Raw genomic sequence first — 20,018 nt, forward strand, 5'->3', positions numbered from 1 at the left:
ATATGCTGATTGTCACCATAGTGCATGCCATTTGTATCCAGGCTATCGGACAGAAACTTTATGACCAATTAATGAGTTAACAAGATTTTTCCTTCAAGAATCAAGTATCAAAATTAAAGACAACGTTCGGATTGCGTAGTGGCTTAAGAATTTCTTTCCCAGAGTACTTGTGAGTGCAGGCAAAAAAACAAAAAATCAAGTTCATGGAAAGATGACACTATGAAGATCGTGTGATTTATAAAAGAGTAATGACACTATGATACCCTCTTACACTCATGTGAATAGGATATCAAAGGATCATCAATAAATTTTGACATATATCTCTAAAAAAGTTATCACATGGGTGTGAGACTTGGGTGAATGAGTTTATTGACAACTTTTTTAGAGATCTATATCAAAATTTAATGGTGATCATTCGAGGTCCTACTCACATGGGTGTAGGAGGGTTTCATAGTATCATTATTCTTTATAAAAATATCAAAAAAGTTCAAAAAAATTAAAAAAATATTTAAGAGGTATGCCATGAGGACACGAGTATGTATGTGAATATCTAACTTGAGTGTCAAAAATGCCAACCCCAAAACTGACGTGAGGCTTTCAAACATGTCTTTGCATCATGAGGGAGGTTTAAAGCGACATTTCAAGAGAAAAGGTTACATTTTTCTAATGGGTCAGACATAGAAGCAAATCCGTGGTCTCGACATTCCGAAAACCTTGAATACATATGTCCTAATTACAGAGGCTACGAGAGGGCAAGATTCACCACATGAAACAGTGAGATCAACAAGATCATTGCGATCTACAGGCTCAATGCAAAGTAATACAACAATGTAAAAGAATAGCAACGATGGTTTCAAGCCTCGCTTAACATATTTGTGAATGCCACGGGTCAAACAATGTCGTCATGGAAATTGCCCATGATGAAGTCAATACTCAATACCATAGCTGAAGGACGAACCGACAGAGGAAAGCAACCTCAAAATTTCACCACCAATCTCACTGAATAGTTGGAATGTTGTAACCATATGGCTAGTCACAAATGCCGATTTCTATCATACTAAGGCAATGTTTTCCGAGTCCCATAACAAAATCAAGTGACTCTGGGTACTTAGCGAGATGCCTATATTATCTCTGTTGAACACCATGAAATTTCAATTAAATGAAATTTCAGTTAAATTTACAAATAAAATAAATTGCATTCACCTCCATGCTTCAGTCCTCTGCTCTTGAAGTTCCTCATGAAAACAGTAGTGCACTTTTAACATCACCCATGGTAATTTGAGTTTATAACTGTAAAATGCAAGAGACTCGTAATTTCACATATCAACCATCACGCATGCATTCATCACAGGTTCTTCTAGTACAGCAAGATAATCAAGAATTTTGTTGCCAACAAAAGTTTCATTCAAACCCAAAATATGTCCATTATTCACATATCTGCTGAACTTTTGCACTATAGCTGACACAGACTGACCAAATACAATGGGCTCCCTAGCATGCGTTCCTTACTCTAAAAAAATGGAATTCAAAAAAAGAAGTAAATTGTCCAGAACATATGAATTTGAATACATGGGGATTTTCTACTGCTCCCCAACTGTGCTGACCTCTCTCTCTCTCTCTGGGGAAATTCTACTGCTCCCCAACTGCACTGACCCCTCTCTCTCTCTCTCTCTCTCATGAATCCACATGTAAATGTACATGGGCAGCCCATACTCCCATAGCACGACATACCCATAGATGTGTAACCAAGCCATGCAATCACGAGGCCACACTGACAGCATGACCATATCCTGATCGTCCAGCGATAATACTACGTTTCATGGCTTCGCCTTTGCCTGCTCCGGATTTAGAGAGCACCCTATCTGCTTTCAGTGTAGCTGCCTTGCTGCCATGACTATGTTGTTGCGAAGCATTAGCCTTGGCTGATCTTGGAGTCTTAGGTGAGGCTGATACATGTGGAGTTTCTTGCGAAGCCGTGGAGTTCATGGGTTTTCTTCCAGGCATTGGAGATTTGGCCTGGCTTGCAGGGACCTGAAAGCAATTCAAGATATATGAGCTCTCTATGGATGCATGGATTATTCTGTTTGAGAGAGAGAGAGAGAGAGAGAGAGAGAGAGAGAGAGAGAGAGAGAGAACCATCAGTTAGCATCAGAAAGATTGTTTTTTTAACATGAGATTACTCTCAACTAACAAATTAAGAGAGATTATATGAAGATAGAACCCATCGCAACTGAACTAGAGAAGAAGGGGAGAGAGAGAGAGAACTTGAGCTCCCTCCCCCCCAGTATCCAAGATCTCAAAAACCATATTTTTGAGCTCCTTCCCCCCAGTATCCAAAAGTACCCAAATTCCTCTCGTCTGTAAGTGTACCAGCTTTCATTTCACATTCCAGCGTTGAGACAACCATGCAAAGACATCATATACTACACCTGATAATCTTACATTCTTACATTAATGCAGTTTTATCCAGAGCAAATAAATAATTTGACTATTTATTCTCCAGAAGCTAAATAGCTAAAGGCACGAAATGTCGTAAATCAGTCAAGTACTCAGCTGCCAATCATTTTATTACTGAACATAGACTAAATCAGCCTTTTGTTTTCCTTTTTATTTGGGGAAGAGTATAAGTCACCTTGATTTATTTACATTTAAGTGAACAATACCTTTTTAATATCAGGACTTCGGACAGTAGTTTCATTATAGAACGAAGGCATTGGGGTCGCTTTGAAGTTAAGACGACGCCTCAGCTGTTTTATTTCTGCCTCTGTTTCTACCTGCATTTAGCAATCAGCCTTCAGCAATTGAAATCACACAAACATACACGTGCACACACCAGAGATAAAAGTTCACAAATCACAATCAGTACCACAAACTAAAAATGGCCTCTCTCGGAATCAAAGAATACCCAAAAAATCTTAAAGAATAATTCAAAGGAATAGCAATAAAGACGTTACCAAGAATATTTGTTACAAATTCTTGGCTGAATAAGCACATACCCTGATAGGTTTCCAATGATTTCACACCACAAACACCAGAATCTATTACATAGCTCAAGAATATAAATACATATTGATCACGCCACATACCTGTGTCCTCGCCTGAATTTGGTTCATTTCCGCCTCCTTAGCGTGCAACTTCTCCTCCAACTTCATATAGAACTGAACCAATCAGATTAATCCACCATTTAATTGAAAAATCAGAGAACTTTTTCAGTATCAGCAAAATCTTTTGGATGAAAAACCACCAATTTGAAGTGAAAAGTAGCGTAATCCTTGCCTCTTTCCTCTTTTCTGCCCTTTCGTGACTTTTGAAGCTGAAGCTTGTGCTGCTTGCATTGCAGTCTGGCAGCTCTGGCTTAACCGCAGTCCTCCTAGGCCTGTAAATTCATTACATTTCTAACCATAAACATGGCAATGGAGATAAACTCTGACAAGTCTTACTTTCTCGCTTAACTGAAGCTATAATCCTTCTAGGCCTGTAAATTCATTCCATTTTCTAAATATAAACATGGCAATGGAGATATACTCTGCCAAGTTTTACTCAAGATTACCTTCTGGCAGATGAGTGGCCTTCAATTTCTCCATTCCCATGTGGAGATTGACGGCTACGAGTGACTTTCTTCTCCTTTGCATCTTTGTCTCTGTGATACGCAACAAAAAAAACATATTAACCAAGCAGTTTATTTTTGCTGGTTATTAATTTGGGGGAAGAGGGCGGTTGTGTTTGTGTGTTAGAGAGAGAGAGAGAAGAAAGAGAGACCTTCTATTATCTCTACTTGTCTTAGACTTCCCAGCTTCATGTTCCTGCATGGGAACAGCAACTTTTAAACTTAAAACACAAAACAAAAAGAAGGCAATTACAAATTTGCTCCATCAAAATTTTTACCTCTGGCTTTGAATTTTTAGAAAGAGAAGACAATCTAGGGGATATCTTTGCTTGATGCTGCCTCACTTTGTGAATCTCGGGAGTGGAATTTTTCTTTGCACTCTCAAGTACATTAGGATATTGCTTTGCTTTCGCCGAGGAAATAATAGAGGATCCTTCAGTTTTCTTTCTAACGGGCGTCTCTCCTGCGAAGCTCCTTGAGGCCCTTGGAGTAGTCCTTGGAGAAGATTTTGGTGGATTACTTTGTTGTCTTTGAGTAGCAGGCATTGGACTTGGAGATTGAATCTTGGGCTTAGAAACTTTTTGGTCATTTGTATTCTTAGCCTGTGAAACAAGAGAAAATATGTTAGCACCATTTGACATTACATGAACATAATGCATATTGCTTGTGAATTCTCTCCATCGCCTTTAAAAGGGCCATATAGTTGTTATAATTGTGTAACAACGCTATTTTAATAATAAGGCCTAATACATCATACTGCCAAAAAATGAACAGGACAACCTTGCTAGATGCAAAACCAGGCACCCGTTAATGGATGCACTTAGCTAAATTAACAAGAGGGAAGAATAGATGTATGTAAACAACGATATATAGAGAGTTTAAAATAAAATTGTGGTTTAATGGATCCCAAATTGAGAGGTGGGATCCACCACTGGAGTTTTGTCTTGTTTCATGGGTCATTCTCTCTCCAGCATTGTCCAACATTTCGAATCATCATGACCCTCTAAACTATGGCTATCCATAGTGCATCAATTATGGTACATTTTTTGCACTTTATGCATGACTTTTTATGTAGAGACGCCAGCAAGACCAACGAGCAGACATAGAAGACAAAGGCTAATTGATGCAATAGATAATTCTAACCTTGAGAGCCGGTTTCTTTTCGGAGCTTTGAGAGGAAACCTTAACACTATCCAACCTTTCCTTTAGCATGTCCACTAGTTCGACAACCTCACCTGTAAAGTTTGACTCACAAGACGATTTTTGTTCTGCCTCTGTCCTGTTATCTTCTTTAATTAGCTGTCTTGTGTCCATTCCAAACTCAAGTCCTTGAGTTTCCTTTGGTTCTGTTTGATGAATTTCAAGCTCAATAAAATTGGTATTGTCGAATTGAGACGCTACCTCATATGAAGTTTCCCCAGCCTCCTCTTCCTGTTTTTTACATTCTGTGACCTCAATTTCACGTGCCTGTGGATCACTCCTATTACCTGCGAAAAGATGGATAATTCAGAGAAACAGTAGATACAGTGTTGACTCCCCCCCGCCCCCCTCTCTCTCACATAGACAGACACAAGCAGGCAGGCATGAACACATGCACCCAACCACCCAAGCATCTTTGATGACCCGATGTAAACACATACAAGATAGCATACTTAATGTAAGTAACAACAGGACATTTCATTACATTACCCTCATCCCATCCATTCTGCATGTCAAAATAGTAATGTTCATCATGACAATGCTCTTCATATTCATTTATGTAGTTCTCTGAGCCAATTGGGGTAACATCAAAATCAGTAGAATGATGATTTTCGTCGAGATGATGATCCTCATAATCATTTATGCAGTTCATGTTATTGTGACCATCAGTTTCTGGAGCTCTAAGCCCAACTCCATTTTGGCAGTCAGATGAAGCCTGCCTCAGAAGAGCCTTCCTCCTAAAATGGGCTTCAAAATAAGCCTTCTTTTCAGTAACTGAACCCGGTTTGGAGCATTTTTCCACCTCTTCAAGGTAACGGTTATGGGAGAAGGATGACCTCCTCTCCCAAGATAAGGATTCTGTTTCGAACCTTCCAAATGATATGGAACCTGTAGGCAAATACTCCACCTGTCCATCACAGCAAAGGATCAGTGGCACATTAAAGAAGTAGCAGAGTGATATATCAAACATATTGAAAATAATGGATTCGCTATGATTCTTTACTCAAAGGAAATACAGAAAGGCTTTGTGATATAAATGTGGGAAAAGGCACTCAGGGTGGCAAAAAAAAATCAACAAGAATAACTCCTGATTTGCAAGGCTATCCTCCGAAGACTTTGTGTGTCTAAGATTAAAAATATGACAACGGAAAGGACACCACCAATTAATAACGAGACTCAAAAATAAGAGCTGCCTGAAGATGAAAATATTGCTTGATAGTTATGCAGAAAGAGATGACATCAATGAGTTCCAAGTAGTATGACATGAGCTCAAACCTGAAAGCTCATAGGATCTTCGATTTCTCCAGCCATTATATGCCTAACATTGCTTTCATTTAGCATCTGCAAACCAAATTATCGTATCAGCGCACGTAAACTGACAGAGTATGCTAACATTTTTTATATATCTTTGGACACTTTCTAAATTTCCAAAGATATACCATTTGAGAGCAAATCTAACACTGAAAATCCCATATATGTGAGGTGTTTGAACCATATTATAAACATTCAGGCTGTATTTGATTTCCTAGGAAAATACGTGAACCAAGAGGTTGTGTAAGTTTAAAGCAGAACTTCAAACTGCTGAAACAAAATGTGTATGGGAGCACCATTCTTATATTCAAGTTTAGAGAGCAAAAATCTCATAACTATTCCTATTACCTATCTTCCTTTATCTTGTTCTTTTCATTACAGATCAATACCAGATTTGAATGATCCCAATCCAACTGATACAAAAGCATAATTAAGTTGGAATGTCCATCTGAATCAGGCATCCCTTGAAATATTTTGAATTTTATTACAAGTAAGAACATTCAGTATCATTTTAATGCTGCAGTTTTTTTGGCAGTTCAGCTTCACTAAGTAACATATTAGGTATAAAACTCCATCTATAACGATTGAGGAGTCTTACTAACAAAATATACCAATTATAATAGCAAGTGTGCTGCAACTGATGCGAATTCCAATATCCTTCGTGCAAAAAGTACCAAATCAAGTCCAAGAGTGATTTCTATTCAGTTGATCCACATCAATTGCGTGCCATAACAAAGATTTAAACATATGTTCCAAATAACTTTAAACAAAAAGTATAAGTTCGAAATAAAGTCACAAAGCCCAAAATGCCATCTAGAGATGCACAGTTCTTACTATCTATCCCACTAATTTACAACCAAAGAGTAAACTTCACAGAGTGCTCGGTCTATTAATTTTTTTGCATATTTCATTGAGAACATTGCAAATATTTACTGAATCACAAAAATTTTGAAACATGCCAATCGAGTGCACAAAGATCAAGTTCTCAATACAAAAAGAAAGTTGTCAAGTTCAAGCTCAATATATACGAACCAAAGCATATTAAAAAAAGATGTTTGAACTACTGATTCAGGTGGTTAAGCTCAACAGATGAGAATCATCAAATATCAAAAGTACATAAACGAAAGTCAAAGCCGAAAATTCCAATAGTATCAATCAGAAACCAGATATCCCCTTCGTTATTTTTTTTGAGAACTAAAACCAGATATCCTTTCTTTTATTTTGTTATTGGGAAGCTATATTTTCAACAAATTTAGTTTTATGAATAATACCTTGTACATCGATGAATCAGCATTTTCCGGATGACTAAGTGATATCGACTTACAAATCGCCAACCACTTTAGTTCACCGAAACTAACTACTCTGACAATATTTGGAGTTGCTAAGTAGACTCCTCAGTTAACGACCCTCAAACACAAGCGAATGGGTAATCCTTCCAAACCCTGCTGTGAAATAACCTGTACAATACAATATCTCAGAAATCATCCCAAAAATCCCATATCAACTAAAAAGTACTCAATTTCTCCATCAATGAAGCGATCCCTTCAAATATCAGAGATTAAAAGCTAATCAGAAAGTTCGTGCACAGAAATCACTCATATCTACAAAAACGAACTCAATTTTCTTCTGAAAAGATGAAGTCAAATTCAAAGAAATAAAACTTCATGCGGGTTGATTTTCTGTAGTGAAATTACTCAAATTCCTGGGAAATGAACTCAAATTAAAAGAAAACGAAACTTAATTATCCTAATCTCCCAAATGCTGACTTCCAACAGCGACAAATGATAGAACACTTGATAAAAGGGATCAAATTATATTCGTCCTAGAATAACTCAAAACCTAAGAATTAAGCTCCAAGCCTAACTTTCACAGAAATAGTTTTACACTCAAAATTAACTCAAATGCACAACCGAAACTTCATTCTTCAAAGCAATTCCTCCAGTAAACGACAGTCCGGAGAAAGATGATTAAGAATAATTCATAAAACGTAAAACATGCGTACACAGGAAACAAACACTTCACAAACTGGATCTATCAAATTATCACTACCGTGGAATAGCTCAAAACCAAAGGAAAACCTGTATGTACTAAACAACTTGACGCACTGTGATTAACTAAAGTGCATTGCAGAAACTGCACTCATTTAGAAAATTCCTCCACTAAACTGAATTCAACGTAAAAAAACAGAGAGATTCAATACACAGAACCAAAAACCTTCAACAAAAGGCGTGACCATAAGTTTTTTGCCATAACACAACTTACTTGCACAGAATTTCAAATCAATTATACTTTTACCAATTCAAATACACTGAAACGACTGTATTTTAACCGGCTTCGACCGTTAAAACCAATCAAGAAAAAGAAACCAGCGAAATTCAATAAAACCTTAAAAGCTCGCACCAGATCCTTCAAAAAAGAGCTCAAACGAAAGATCTCAAACTGATCTCTACAATCCCTTCCTTTCAAATGATTCGTCTCAATCAAAGGCGCCAAAAAACCCTAGTTTCAGAGCCACAGGAGCCCAAAAAATGGCGAGAAACAAGAAGCTATCCACAGCTTGAGGGGACTGTTTAATGCACCTCCAAAGCACATGCTGTCCATTTCTTGTCTTATTTGAGACCGAGATCCCATACGTTACCGCTCCGTTACGTAGCGTTAAACCATGAGCAACTTTCTAGCTCTTAAAGCACACGTCGACACCTCTGTTTAGGCGAAATGAGTGCCAGTAAAGGAAGAATGAGTGCCAGGGGAAAGGCGAAGAAGATGCTCGAGGTTTAAGTACTGAGTGACGGGAAACGTTAGTTCCGTTAACGGTTTTCTTAGATCAATTGCCAACGGCCACGTGGCCAAGTGCCACATCTCACGTTTCGGATCACAAAGTACGGACCCTGTAGAGACGAGCCGGTCGGCAACGAGTCGAACTGGAGGGCGGAATTGGCTCGCCATGATAAGCGGTTCGCTGATCTTGTCCATGGCAAGTCCGGGAATAACAATATATATTAACTCACTATAAAATTAAAATAAAATCGGTTTTGTTTCAAAAAGCTTGGATGTAAAAATTTAAATAAAAAATATGGATCAGTAAAAATACTGAAAATAACATGTCGTGAACATATTGGATCGGGATAAAAAATCAGACTAAAAACATTGGATATATAAGAAGGCAAGCTTTCTTTGCTTCCCCGACTACATAAAATTTATATATTTCTTCTTATCCAACCGTCTATTTTGAATGGAGGGCAAAGATTGTCTCAATCACAATGTCATGTCTCTATATTTTTTTTTTTTAATTTTTATAAACTATTTTGATACCAAATTTTGGACATCCAATCCTCTATTAAACTCACAATAGTGAAAAATATATAAAAAATATTTTCAATAAAATAAATGATTAAGATACCTTTAAAAGTTTTCAGGGGTACTTTGGCCAATGTATTTTATCAAAAAATTATTTTTAATATTTTTTATAGGTGCGTCCCAATTAGAAGATGACACCTACCAAATTTCATATTCATTCAATTTGTATAAAAAAACTAAAAATAAAATACTTTAAGACGTCGGATCTAAGATTAAACAGAGAGTGGCTCTCTCGATCAAAATTGAACAGCTGGATGGTAGGGGAAGTGTAGATCTTCTATGCTATAGGGGAAATATAGAAACCTTTCCCAATATAAAATTGAGAAATGATCCTATAGAACCCTCCCCACCTATGTATATAGGATCCCAAATGATTACCATTAAATTTGGCACGGATCTGTAGAAAAGTCAAACTCCACACCTATGTAATAACTTTCTTAGAGATCCATGTTAACTTTATTGATGATCATTTGGGATCCAACATACATAGGTGGGGAAGGGCCCTATAGGATCATTACTCTATAAAATTATAACATTTACAATAACCATCAAATAAATAATGTAAAAAGAGAAAAAAAATCATAAAGCATAACAGAGTCACTACATTCAAATTTAAATATATGAAAGGCAACATTAAAATTTATTGGACATGGTAGATTGTTAGAATTAATAGAAATGTGAATTTTAACTAAATAAAAACCTCACATCTAGGATAAAATGATTATAAGAAAACCTCAAATTTTGAATTTGACTTGACATTTTTTTAGAATATTTTTATTCAAAAAAATTCAAAATAGAATGGATAAAGAATGCACGTTCTAAAAATTTAAATTGGATGCCAAAGTTTTTTTAATATGGTTTTCTTTGGAATAGAAGGATATAAATATATATAACTTACCAAAAAAAAAAATGGATTTAGATGCATGAATGGGAAGCTTTTTTTTAACCCTTTTTTTGAATTGTCATTAAAGCGTGCTTTTAACATTTGTATCAAAATAACACCTTTTTTTTCCTGATATTTTCAAAATAATGCAATTTAAAAAGTATTACAGTGAAACGGTGTCTTTTTTAAAAAGTCATGTTTTTAACGGCAACTTGCTAACTATGATGTTGATGCGACGGTGATTGCGGCCTGCCTCATCAAAATAAATAAAGTCTTACCTCAAATCGCACTAGAAATTGTAGATCTTGTTGGGCTTAACCATTATGATTGTTAAAAAAAATCTAGATATTCAAACCCTAAAAGTAATATACATACAATATCCTGACCATCTATTCACCTTGAAAATAAATGTTCATATATCCACAAGATATGCACCATTTTTGGGAAAAGTTTATATAAAACAGAGGCTCTAAACAATCAAATTTGAGCCTACCTCAAAAATTTTACTAGAAGAGGTTAGTTTTCATGCCCAAATATCTTTAAATTGAAGATCTCGATATCAAGAAGCATGGACACAAGAAAAATAAATGGATAGAAGTTTTGGAAATAGTGTATTTTGTAATGTATTTTGGACCTTCAATTTTCACGATTTTCAAGTTTTCACAAATCTGTCGATCTACACTAATTTTGAAGCTTTAAACTTTATAAATAAATATAAACAAATATTTTAAGGCTATCATAAAGATTTCCAATATTGCAACAACATTTCTCGATATCATTTGAAGGTAGGCTCTAATTTGATTGTTTAGAGCCTAGGCTCTATACAAAACGCACTCACCCTTATTTGAGCTTCAAATTTTATACTGGGTATTATGAATTGATTTTAGTGCCATCGTAGAGATTTCTGACACCCAAAATGCTTTCTAGAAGAAGATTCAAGGTGAAGCTTTACTTTGTTTTCATGAAGCCTTGGCCGTATAAAAATTGCACATTTTTTTAACAGATTGTATACAAGGAGATAATTTACCTTTGATACAAGGTAATCACAATTACTTACAACTATCTAATGTGAAATTTGATAGCTTGGATGGTATACAAAGTTTGAAAAAATTTCTCTAATGTCTGAAAAGTAGCTGATTTTGTTTGTTTTAAATTTGTACAATAGCACATGGACCTGGCGTGGTTTCATGAGAAACGGAGATTTTTATTACCAATTTTTTTATGGGGCACATACTATGTATGCTCCTATGGATTTTTAAGACTAAAATTTTCGGATGCAGTTTAGAATCACTATCACCATGTGAATGTTTCAAAGACAAAATTATTTTTGAGTTTTTGAACACCTAGGTCTAACAGTGAACTAATTTGTGTTCAGTTCTATACCATTTCTTCTTTAGGCATTTCTAGAGTGCATATTCAAAATGTCTTTCTTTTGTTCAGGTTAGTCACTAGGTTGAGTGGGCCACTTACCCAAATTTTTAAGTACCTAAAAATACTAGTAGCTAGGGTTACCCAAATTTTAAGTACCTAAAAATACTAGTACCTAGGGTTTCATTTGAGGCAACAAGTGCAATATAATCTTAAGTACCTAAAAATACTAGTGGCTAGGGTTTTATTTGAGGCAACAAGTACAATAGAATCTTACTTTTTCTTTTTGGTGCTTTAAAGTGAGATACAATGTTTCAAATTGCATTTTCACTCATGGTTAATTTAAGCTCAAGCCTATCCCTTGTACCAAAATTTTGGAATGCGAAAATATTGATATAAAGTTGCAATCTTACTTATAAATTAATTTACGCTTTCTATCTTTTATGATCGGTGAAGATTTGACACTATTTAAAAAGATGCACCAGTTTTTTACAATGTCCAGAGAAATTGCCAAACCTATATTGTCAACTAAAATGAACAGCATAGAACACCATAACCTTATTTTTATAACTAAGATTGCCACCTTATAGGAATTGCACTCTTACGTTTTGTATAATGGCAATACACTAGGACATAATGTGTAGGTTGGCAAATACTCATGTAGGGCATCTACCGTCCATTTATAAAGTGGTCGGTGGAGAATCTATTGTACACACTTGATATAGCTCCTTATGGATGTTTATCACCACCGATCCATCTTTTAGAGCGGACCACGGATGCTCTGTTGTGTGCGTCCCTCTTGTACAATAAATGAGGACATGTATTTGGATTTAAAATTTGGTAATCTTTGTGATATTAATATTTAAGGAAAAGTATATAAATAGACTATTTATTTTTAATACAAAGAGGTCACAATCACTTTTGTCAGTTAGATTTCAAATTGTACTTCAAAAATAATGTAGATCGAGCAGATCATGGAACTTGATGGTCCAAAAATACGTTACAAGATACACTATTTCCAAAACTTGAAATCCATTTTTTTCTCATGTATATGCATCTTGATGTTGAGATGATCAATTTGACAATATTTGGGCATTAAAACAATATCTCTCAGTGAAATTTTTTAGATGGGCTTGATTGTTTAAAGCTTCGGCTTTACATAAACTTTTTCCAATATACAATCCCATATTTTAAAAAGGTTTCAATTTTGAGGTCTATCACTTTGGATCTTATCATCCGAAAATTGGCCTATCTCTATTCAATAATAGGGATGTATAGCACATATGTTCTTTTATTTTCATTCTAAGGTGGTTGTTTGGGACGAGGAAGTTACGTCCCAATAATTTAGGGTCCTAAAATACCCTTAATTACAGTTTTACCGGAAAGGAGTGAATATAATATACTTCCACATGAGCACATAAATCTCCTGCCCCAGATGATGATGTCGATTACTTTTATGTCAGGCTATTTGAGGCACCGGCGAAAGTCACTTTATTGTCGTTGATGCATTTTAGCATTAATTTTGCAAAATGAGCCTAATTTATGTGCCCTTGGGAAGAGGAGCGGTTCATCTCTTACCATCAATGATTTGGAAATACCTAGATGGTGACTCTTCGTAGATCGCAAAGAACAACGAATTTTTCGTTGATTTAGAAATAATTTTGTAATATATAATTTCCATTTTGAAAACCCACTTCTTGGGCTCCGATGGCACAGACTCCCTTTAGACACTCCCATGGACTAAGCCACACTATTTGGGACTAAGCCCCACTATTTGGACCATAGTTGCCCGGAGCGCCCAACTAAGGTGGCGCTTTCGTTCCGGAATGCAGGTCCGGCGCTCTGTAGTCGCGATCTCGACTGGAACTCGTTTTCTACTCTTTGGGAGCTCGTTCTTATTTTAAGGATTCTCGATCCCGTTTACAATGGAACTCGCTCCCGATACTGCCCGGAACGCGTTCTTTAAATTTTAGGATCATGTTCTTGAATAAATTAGATCTCCACTTCCAGAGTTTTAGGAGTACGATCCCTACATTTCCGGAACTCCATCCCTATTTTCCCGAAACATCCTAAAAGAAACTTCTTAAATAAAATTAATTTTTAAAATAAAATAGTTATATTTTAAGGCAAAATTTCATAAAAATTGAGTTCTGCGATGGGAGCATGGACTAATCATGCAAAGAACGAGATCTTTCGTTGAATGGAGCTCAATCCTTTCCAAAAAGGAGTATGGTCATTCTTAGATGGGGGTGTGATCATGCTGTCGATGGGAGTACGATCCTAATGAATATGGGAACACGATCCCATTTGACATGAAAAGCATTCCTCTTAAACAGAAAGCCCGATCCACTACTTTTAACCTCGCTGGAACTCGATCCCTAAACTCCGGAGTTTTGGGCAGACGTCACTCCCACGCTCCCGCTCCCGCTCTCGGTAATTATGATTTGGAGTCCCTCAAGAGTGTCGCCCCAACTCTCCGGCTTGGGCTGTGGAAGGGATGATACTCAAGAGTGGAGGGGAGTAATTGGGGCTCAGGCCGAGATTATGGAAGGTAATAGGCATTTGGAGTTGCTTTAAGGGATTAGTGGGGTTTCTAAGCTGTTGGTAGTGGAGGTTGTTCGAGGTTTAGAAATTATTTGTGTTCTAAGAGTTTTGGTTCGTCTTTCTTGGAAGTAGGGATTTTCTCCTTATTTCTTCCTCTTTGTTATTGTACTTAATGGAAGTTACTATTAATGAAAACTTATTGCTAACATAAACAAAAAATGATTTTCATAAGTCATCTTTAAGATATAATACTCATGTTCATGGATTAAAAATAGGAACTTCGTGAAGAATCTAAAAGTCGCAATCCCTTTTCAACAACCGTCACATTTTTCTTTTCCTTTTTCTTTCTTTGTCTTTTTTTTTTTTTTTATAATTTCGTTTTCACTTTTCTCATTTTTGAGCAATAAGATAAGAAGATTGGACAATAGTATGGTGACATTTACGCCCACCCACTCGGCTAGGGGGCCATGCCCCTCACATCAAATGGTCCCATGTGATGAGACTAGCAAATTGCCCTTAGATGATGAACCTCTTCTCGATATTTTATGGTAATTAGACGAACACCGGAATCATTTCCATATTTGCTCAAAATGACCATTTCTTTTTAAAACCGACCATTTTCTTTTCATTCAAACCGGGCTACTTGGTAATAGGGCTGGCAATGGGCCGGCCTGGCTTTAAAAAAGTAGGGTGGCCCAATCCTAGTTAGTTCGGCTCGGCCAGTCCTATTTATTTCTTGTTTTGTCTTATTTCTTTCTTCATTTGTTTTCGGCACAGTGGCGGTCCTAAGGGCACAATGGCAGAGCTGGGCCAGACCTGGCCGAGCCTGCTGCCACCATTATTGTTAACCCTTCTTATTTTTCCTAGTTTTTGGGTATGAATTTTATTTCCTTTGTGTCACGAAATTCACATGTGTGTACCTATGTCGTCCATGTGACGAAGGGGGGGCACAAAGACCCAAAAACTGAAGTATAAAGCTTTGGAATTTGGAGGTACGAATTTTGGATTTGAGGAGAGGCTTTATTCTGTTTTTGAGTAAAGCCTAGGGTCTCATACATACTTTTTCTAAGCTTTATTATATACTTTTCCTTAAAATAAAGCATTCAAATAAGGGTAAGGGTGTGGTTTACCTTCAAATAGTATCGATAAATATGGTTTCAATCATTGTTTAAAAAAACACCGAGTCGTCCGGTTCGACTCGAGAATCGCCATGGACGGATCGAATCGGCGAACAAAACCGGAATCGTCCGGTTCTAGAGAGAACCGGACGATTTTGCACAGTAACTCGCCGATTCACTGTACGGAATCGGAGAGTCCCGTACGGATTTTTTTTTTTTTTTTTTTTAATAGATTTTTTTGTAATACTTGATCGATTTTTTTGTAATCCATGATCGAATTGTTTTTTTTTTTTTTTGTAATCCATGATCGAATTTTTTGTAATCCATGATCGAAATGTTTGTTTTTTTTTCTTGTAATCCATGATCGAATTTTTTGTTTTTTTTTGTAACCCATGATAGAATTTTTTGTAATCCATGATCGAATGTTTTGTAATCCATGATCGAAATGTTTGTTTTTTTTTTGTAATCCATGATCGAAATGTTTGTTTTTTTTTTTGTAATCCATGATCAAATTTTTTGTTTTTTGTTTTTTTTGTAACCCATGATAGAGTTTTTCGTAATCCATGATTGAATTTTTTCTAATCCATGATCGAATTGTTTTTTCTTTTTTTGTAATCCACGATCGAATTTTTTGTTTTTTTTTGTTTGTTTTTTTTTGTAATCCATGATCGAATTTTATGTAATCCATGATTGAATTTTATGTAATCCATGATCAAATTTTTTGTAATCCATGATAGAATTTTTTGTAATCCATGATCGAATTTTATTTAATCCATGATCGAATTTTTTGTTTTTTTTTTTGTTTTTGTAACCCATGATAGAATTTTTTGTAATCCATGATTGAATTTTTTGTAATCCATGATCGAATTGTTTTTTTCCTTTTTGGTAATCCACGATGGAATTTTTTGTTTTTTTATGTTTTTTTTTTTTTTATTAATCCATGATCGAATTTTATGTAATCCATGATCGAATTTTATGTAATCCATGATCGAATTTTTTGAAAATTTGTGATTTTTTTTTTAATCCATGATCGAATTTTTTTTTGTAATCCATGATAGAATTTTTTGAAAATTTGTGATTTTTTTTTTTTAATCCATGATCGAATTTTTTTTTGTAATCCATGATAGAATTTTGTGAAAATTTGTGATTTTTTTTTTTTAATCCATGATCGCTTTTTTTGAAAATTTGTTAATTTTTTTTTTAATCCATATTATTCAAAGAGAAAATGAGAGAGATGATGATTCTGAGGCCACCCTATCCCAACCATATTATTCACATATCGAGTCCCAACAGCAACAATGTACGGATGAGCACGAAAGTGCAGGTGAGCATGAAGGATGGACAAGCTTCGGGGATTTTAGATTGGGAACACAACAAAACACTAACACTCAGGGATTTGGGAATAGTCAGACGCCTGCTAATATCGATGATTCGTTTTTAGATCGAATCAATGAATTGTTAAACGAATTCAATCAATGGCACCAGCGTGACCAAGAAGAACAATAACGTCACCTATCATTTTATTTTTAGATCATATGTTACTAATTTTATGCTTTATTGTAGTCCATGTATGTTGATATACTTATTCCATAATAATTATATGTTTATCCTTTTGTGTGATGTAAATTAAATGCTGAATGGCGGTTCATGCAGGGAAAGAACATATCAATATTCGCATATTCATTCAAAAACATGAAAATTCTTAATGGAGTACCCTCATTTCTTATTGAATTCCTAAAAAACAATATTTATAATGAATTTTAATAATTTTTTTGGATTTTTTTTAAGCTTTATTCTGACCGACTCACCCGATTCCCGATCCGGATCGCCGATTCGCCGATCCGGATCGGTTTTTTGGGTGCCCGATCAGGATCGCTGATCCGTTTTTTAAACCATTGGTTTCAATACTAGAAAGCCAGATTTGAAAAATTGCCGAATCGAGCTGGACTAGCCCGATTCGACTCGGGAATCGCCTGTGTCCAGTGAGAATCGGGCGATTCCCAATAGTGAATCGCGAGTCAGACCGAGTCACACGTAAGAATACGGGCTGCACAGTGTTCTTCACGGGATTTCAATTTTTTTGGTCATTTTGTTATCGATTTTCACCTTTTTAAACCTTGTGAACGAATCTTGCAGGCTTTATTTCAAATTTCTCATCCATTTCAGTCAATAAAACGAATTAAAAAGCATCGTTTTTTATCAAAAAAATTTGGATTGCAGAGTGAGTTTTAGGGTTTCCACCATTTCACTGATTTCAAGCGAAAGAAGGCATCATTTTTTGTAAAATTTTAGGGTCCTTGATCGTAAGAGTGTTAGTCAGAAGTTTTTGTGCATAATTTGTGATTATTTTGGAGGAATACATATCAATTTTGAGTTTGAAGGCACGGGTGCACAAAGAACAGGTAAGAACTGTGTTTTTTTTTTCCCGCCATGCGATCAAATTCAGTCAATATTTTACAAATCATGTATTAAATTTATATGCTTTTGATTCGTTGTAGTGTTGTTTATCATCATATGTATTCAATTTGATTATATTTAATCAGTTTTAGTTGGATTTTTGAGAAAAAAAGACTGATGTCTGTGAAAAAAAATGGACTGAGTTTTTTTTTTTCCGCCATTCTCTCAATTTCAGTAAATATTTTGTAAATAATGTGTTGAATTTATAGGGTTTGATTCGTTATAGTGTTGTTTACCATCACATGTATTCAATTTTATCTGATTTATTCAATTTGAGCTTGATTTTTTAGATTGAATGTCTGATGTCTGTGAAGAACTGCGAGTTTTTTTTTCCCTCAATTCGTTCGATTTTATTTAATATTTTGATAATAATGTGTTAAGATTATAGGGCTTTGATTCCTTATAGTGTGTTTATCAAAATATGTATTCAATTTGATGTAATTTATTCGATTTGAGGCGGATTTTGAGTTGGAATGACTGATGTTAGGTTGGTTTGTGAAGAACTGCGTTTTTTTGTTTTTTTATTCATGATCAATTTTTTGAGAAATCGTGATTTTCTGAAAAAAAAATTTTCTATTATCATGAGGAATTAAACAATATTTTTAATTTTTAATGTTAAATTTCTAGTTCAAAAAATTGCATGTTGATAGATTATTTATGCAAAAAAATACATGTTATTATATTTTTAATGCAAAATTGTACTTTTTAATTTGTTGTTAATGCAAAAAAATACATGAAAAAATACATGATGTTAAACTGTACTACATTTTTAATGCAGTTTTGCATTAAAAATGTATTTTTAATTTTTTAAATTTTTAATGCAAAAAATACATGTTGTTAAACTGTATTATCATGAGGAATTAAACTGAATATCATTATAAACAAATTGTGGCATGTTATTATATTGTTAATGCAAAACTATATGTTTAAATTTGTTGTTAGTGCAAAAAAATACATTAACAAATACATGTTGTTAAACTGTATTATGTTTTTAATGCAGTTTTGCATTAAAAATGTATTTTTAATTTTTTAAAATTTTAATGCAAAAATTACATGTTATTAAACTGTATTATCTTGAGGAATTAAAGTGAATATCATTGTAAAAAAATCGTGGCATGTATGATAATTATATTATCTTGCAATTTTCAATTTTATTATTAAATTTTTAATGCAAAAAATGTATGTTCTTGATAATTGAGTTGTAGCCATGTTTGGAACTTGTATTTTTTATTATATTATCTTGCATATTTGTAATTGAGATGTACGACTATTTGTGATCATTTCAATCGAGTTGGGATTGTGCCGACTATGTCATTGTAAATTTTATTTGTGGCATTGTGAATGACTATATCATTGTAAATATTTTTTGTGTCAAATATACGTGTAGTGGCATTATGGATGACTATATTAATGTAATTTTTTTCTTGATTCTAAGTGTGACTTATATAGAATTTTTTTAATTTATAATGTTGCATAAATATTTTGTTTTTCTCAGTCAATAGCTCATATTTTCCACCTATGGTCAACACAATCCAGAGAGCCAGGCCCGGGGTAAAACCCCTGACGGCATATGAGCTCAGTGGGCTAATAATGGATGAAGAGGTGGAGGAAGTTAGAAAGTGGATTAAAGAATATAAACAGAGTTGGCCAAGAACAGGCATTACTTTCACGAGTGATGATTAGTTGAATAAAGTTAGCAAAAAGGAGTTTGTAAACTTCTTGGCCCATTCCCCAAAAGGCACAGCTTTTTTGTCTAGCAAAAACGTATCAAGGACGAAGAAGGATGCAAACTTCTACGTATGACTATATGATCAGATAGTGGAGGAGGTGGGAGATAAGCATGTAGTCTAGTTTATTACGGACAATGTGAGTGCATGTGTTTCTACGGGCAGCAAGTTGATAGATAAGAGCAAGCATCTAGTATGGACCACGTATGCTGCACATAGCATCGATCTGATGTTAGAAGAGATCGGTGAGATCAAAATTGTGAAGGAGACTGTACAAGAAGCGAGGTTGGTGTCAAGATCTATATATAACTATTCTAAAATTTTATTTTTGTTAAGATAATAGTTTAAAAAGAAATAATCAGGCCTACCATAACCCGCTTTGCGACAGATTACTTGGCTGTAGACTCCATTCGGGAATCTGAAGGTGCAATAAAGAGATGGTTTAC

At 35.0% G+C, this 20,018-nt stretch overlaps 1 protein-coding gene across 4 annotated transcripts; it reads right to left on the reverse strand.

The window, feature by feature from the left end:
• Nucleotides 1-1,381: 1,381 nt before the first annotated feature.
• On the reverse strand, nucleotides 1,382-8,701 carry LOC18432508 (protein WVD2-like 7). Of its 4 annotated transcripts, none has more exons than XM_020666214.2 (12): nucleotides 8,519-8,701; nucleotides 7,390-7,575; nucleotides 6,083-6,148; nucleotides 5,297-5,714; nucleotides 4,751-5,094; nucleotides 3,886-4,209; nucleotides 3,760-3,803; nucleotides 3,551-3,640; nucleotides 3,277-3,376; nucleotides 3,087-3,146; nucleotides 2,664-2,774; nucleotides 1,382-2,031 (listed from the first exon to the last, which is right to left on the reverse strand). In XM_020666214.2, exons 2-12 carry the CDS (start codon nucleotides 7,396-7,398, stop codon nucleotides 1,759-1,761), a joined length of 1,839 nt encoding a protein of 612 aa, XP_020521873.2. In that variant the 5' UTR covers nucleotides 7,399-7,575; nucleotides 8,519-8,701; the 3' UTR covers nucleotides 1,382-1,758. The 4 variants fall into 4 exon arrangements, with proteins under 4 accessions (XP_020521873.2, XP_011622750.2, XP_088713281.1 ...); XM_011624448.3 differs by having other exon boundaries at nucleotides 3,087-3,158; XM_088857155.1 differs by having other exon boundaries at nucleotides 8,504-8,701.
• Between the last annotated feature and the right edge of the window lie 11,317 nt (nucleotides 8,702-20,018).

The sequence above is a fragment of the Amborella trichopoda genome, chromosome 13 (assembly GCF_054954075.1).
Source record: "Amborella trichopoda isolate Santa Cruz 75 chromosome 13, AtrichopodaSantaCruz75HAP2 v2.0, whole genome shotgun sequence".
In the NCBI taxonomy this organism is placed as follows: Eukaryota; Viridiplantae; Streptophyta; class Magnoliopsida; order Amborellales; family Amborellaceae; genus Amborella; species Amborella trichopoda.

Excerpts from the sequence above, each read along its gene's own strand:
- LOC18432508 (XM_011624448.3), bottom strand. Across the intron at positions 4,210-4,750 it reads AAAAGAAACCGGCTCTCAAG|GCTAAGAATACAAATGACCA; the intron begins GTTAGAATTATC and ends CTTGTTTCACAG. Across the intron at positions 2,775-3,086 it reads AAATTCAGGCGAGGACACAG|GTAGAAACAGAGGCAGAAAT; the intron begins GTATGTGGCGTG and ends TGCTAAATGCAG.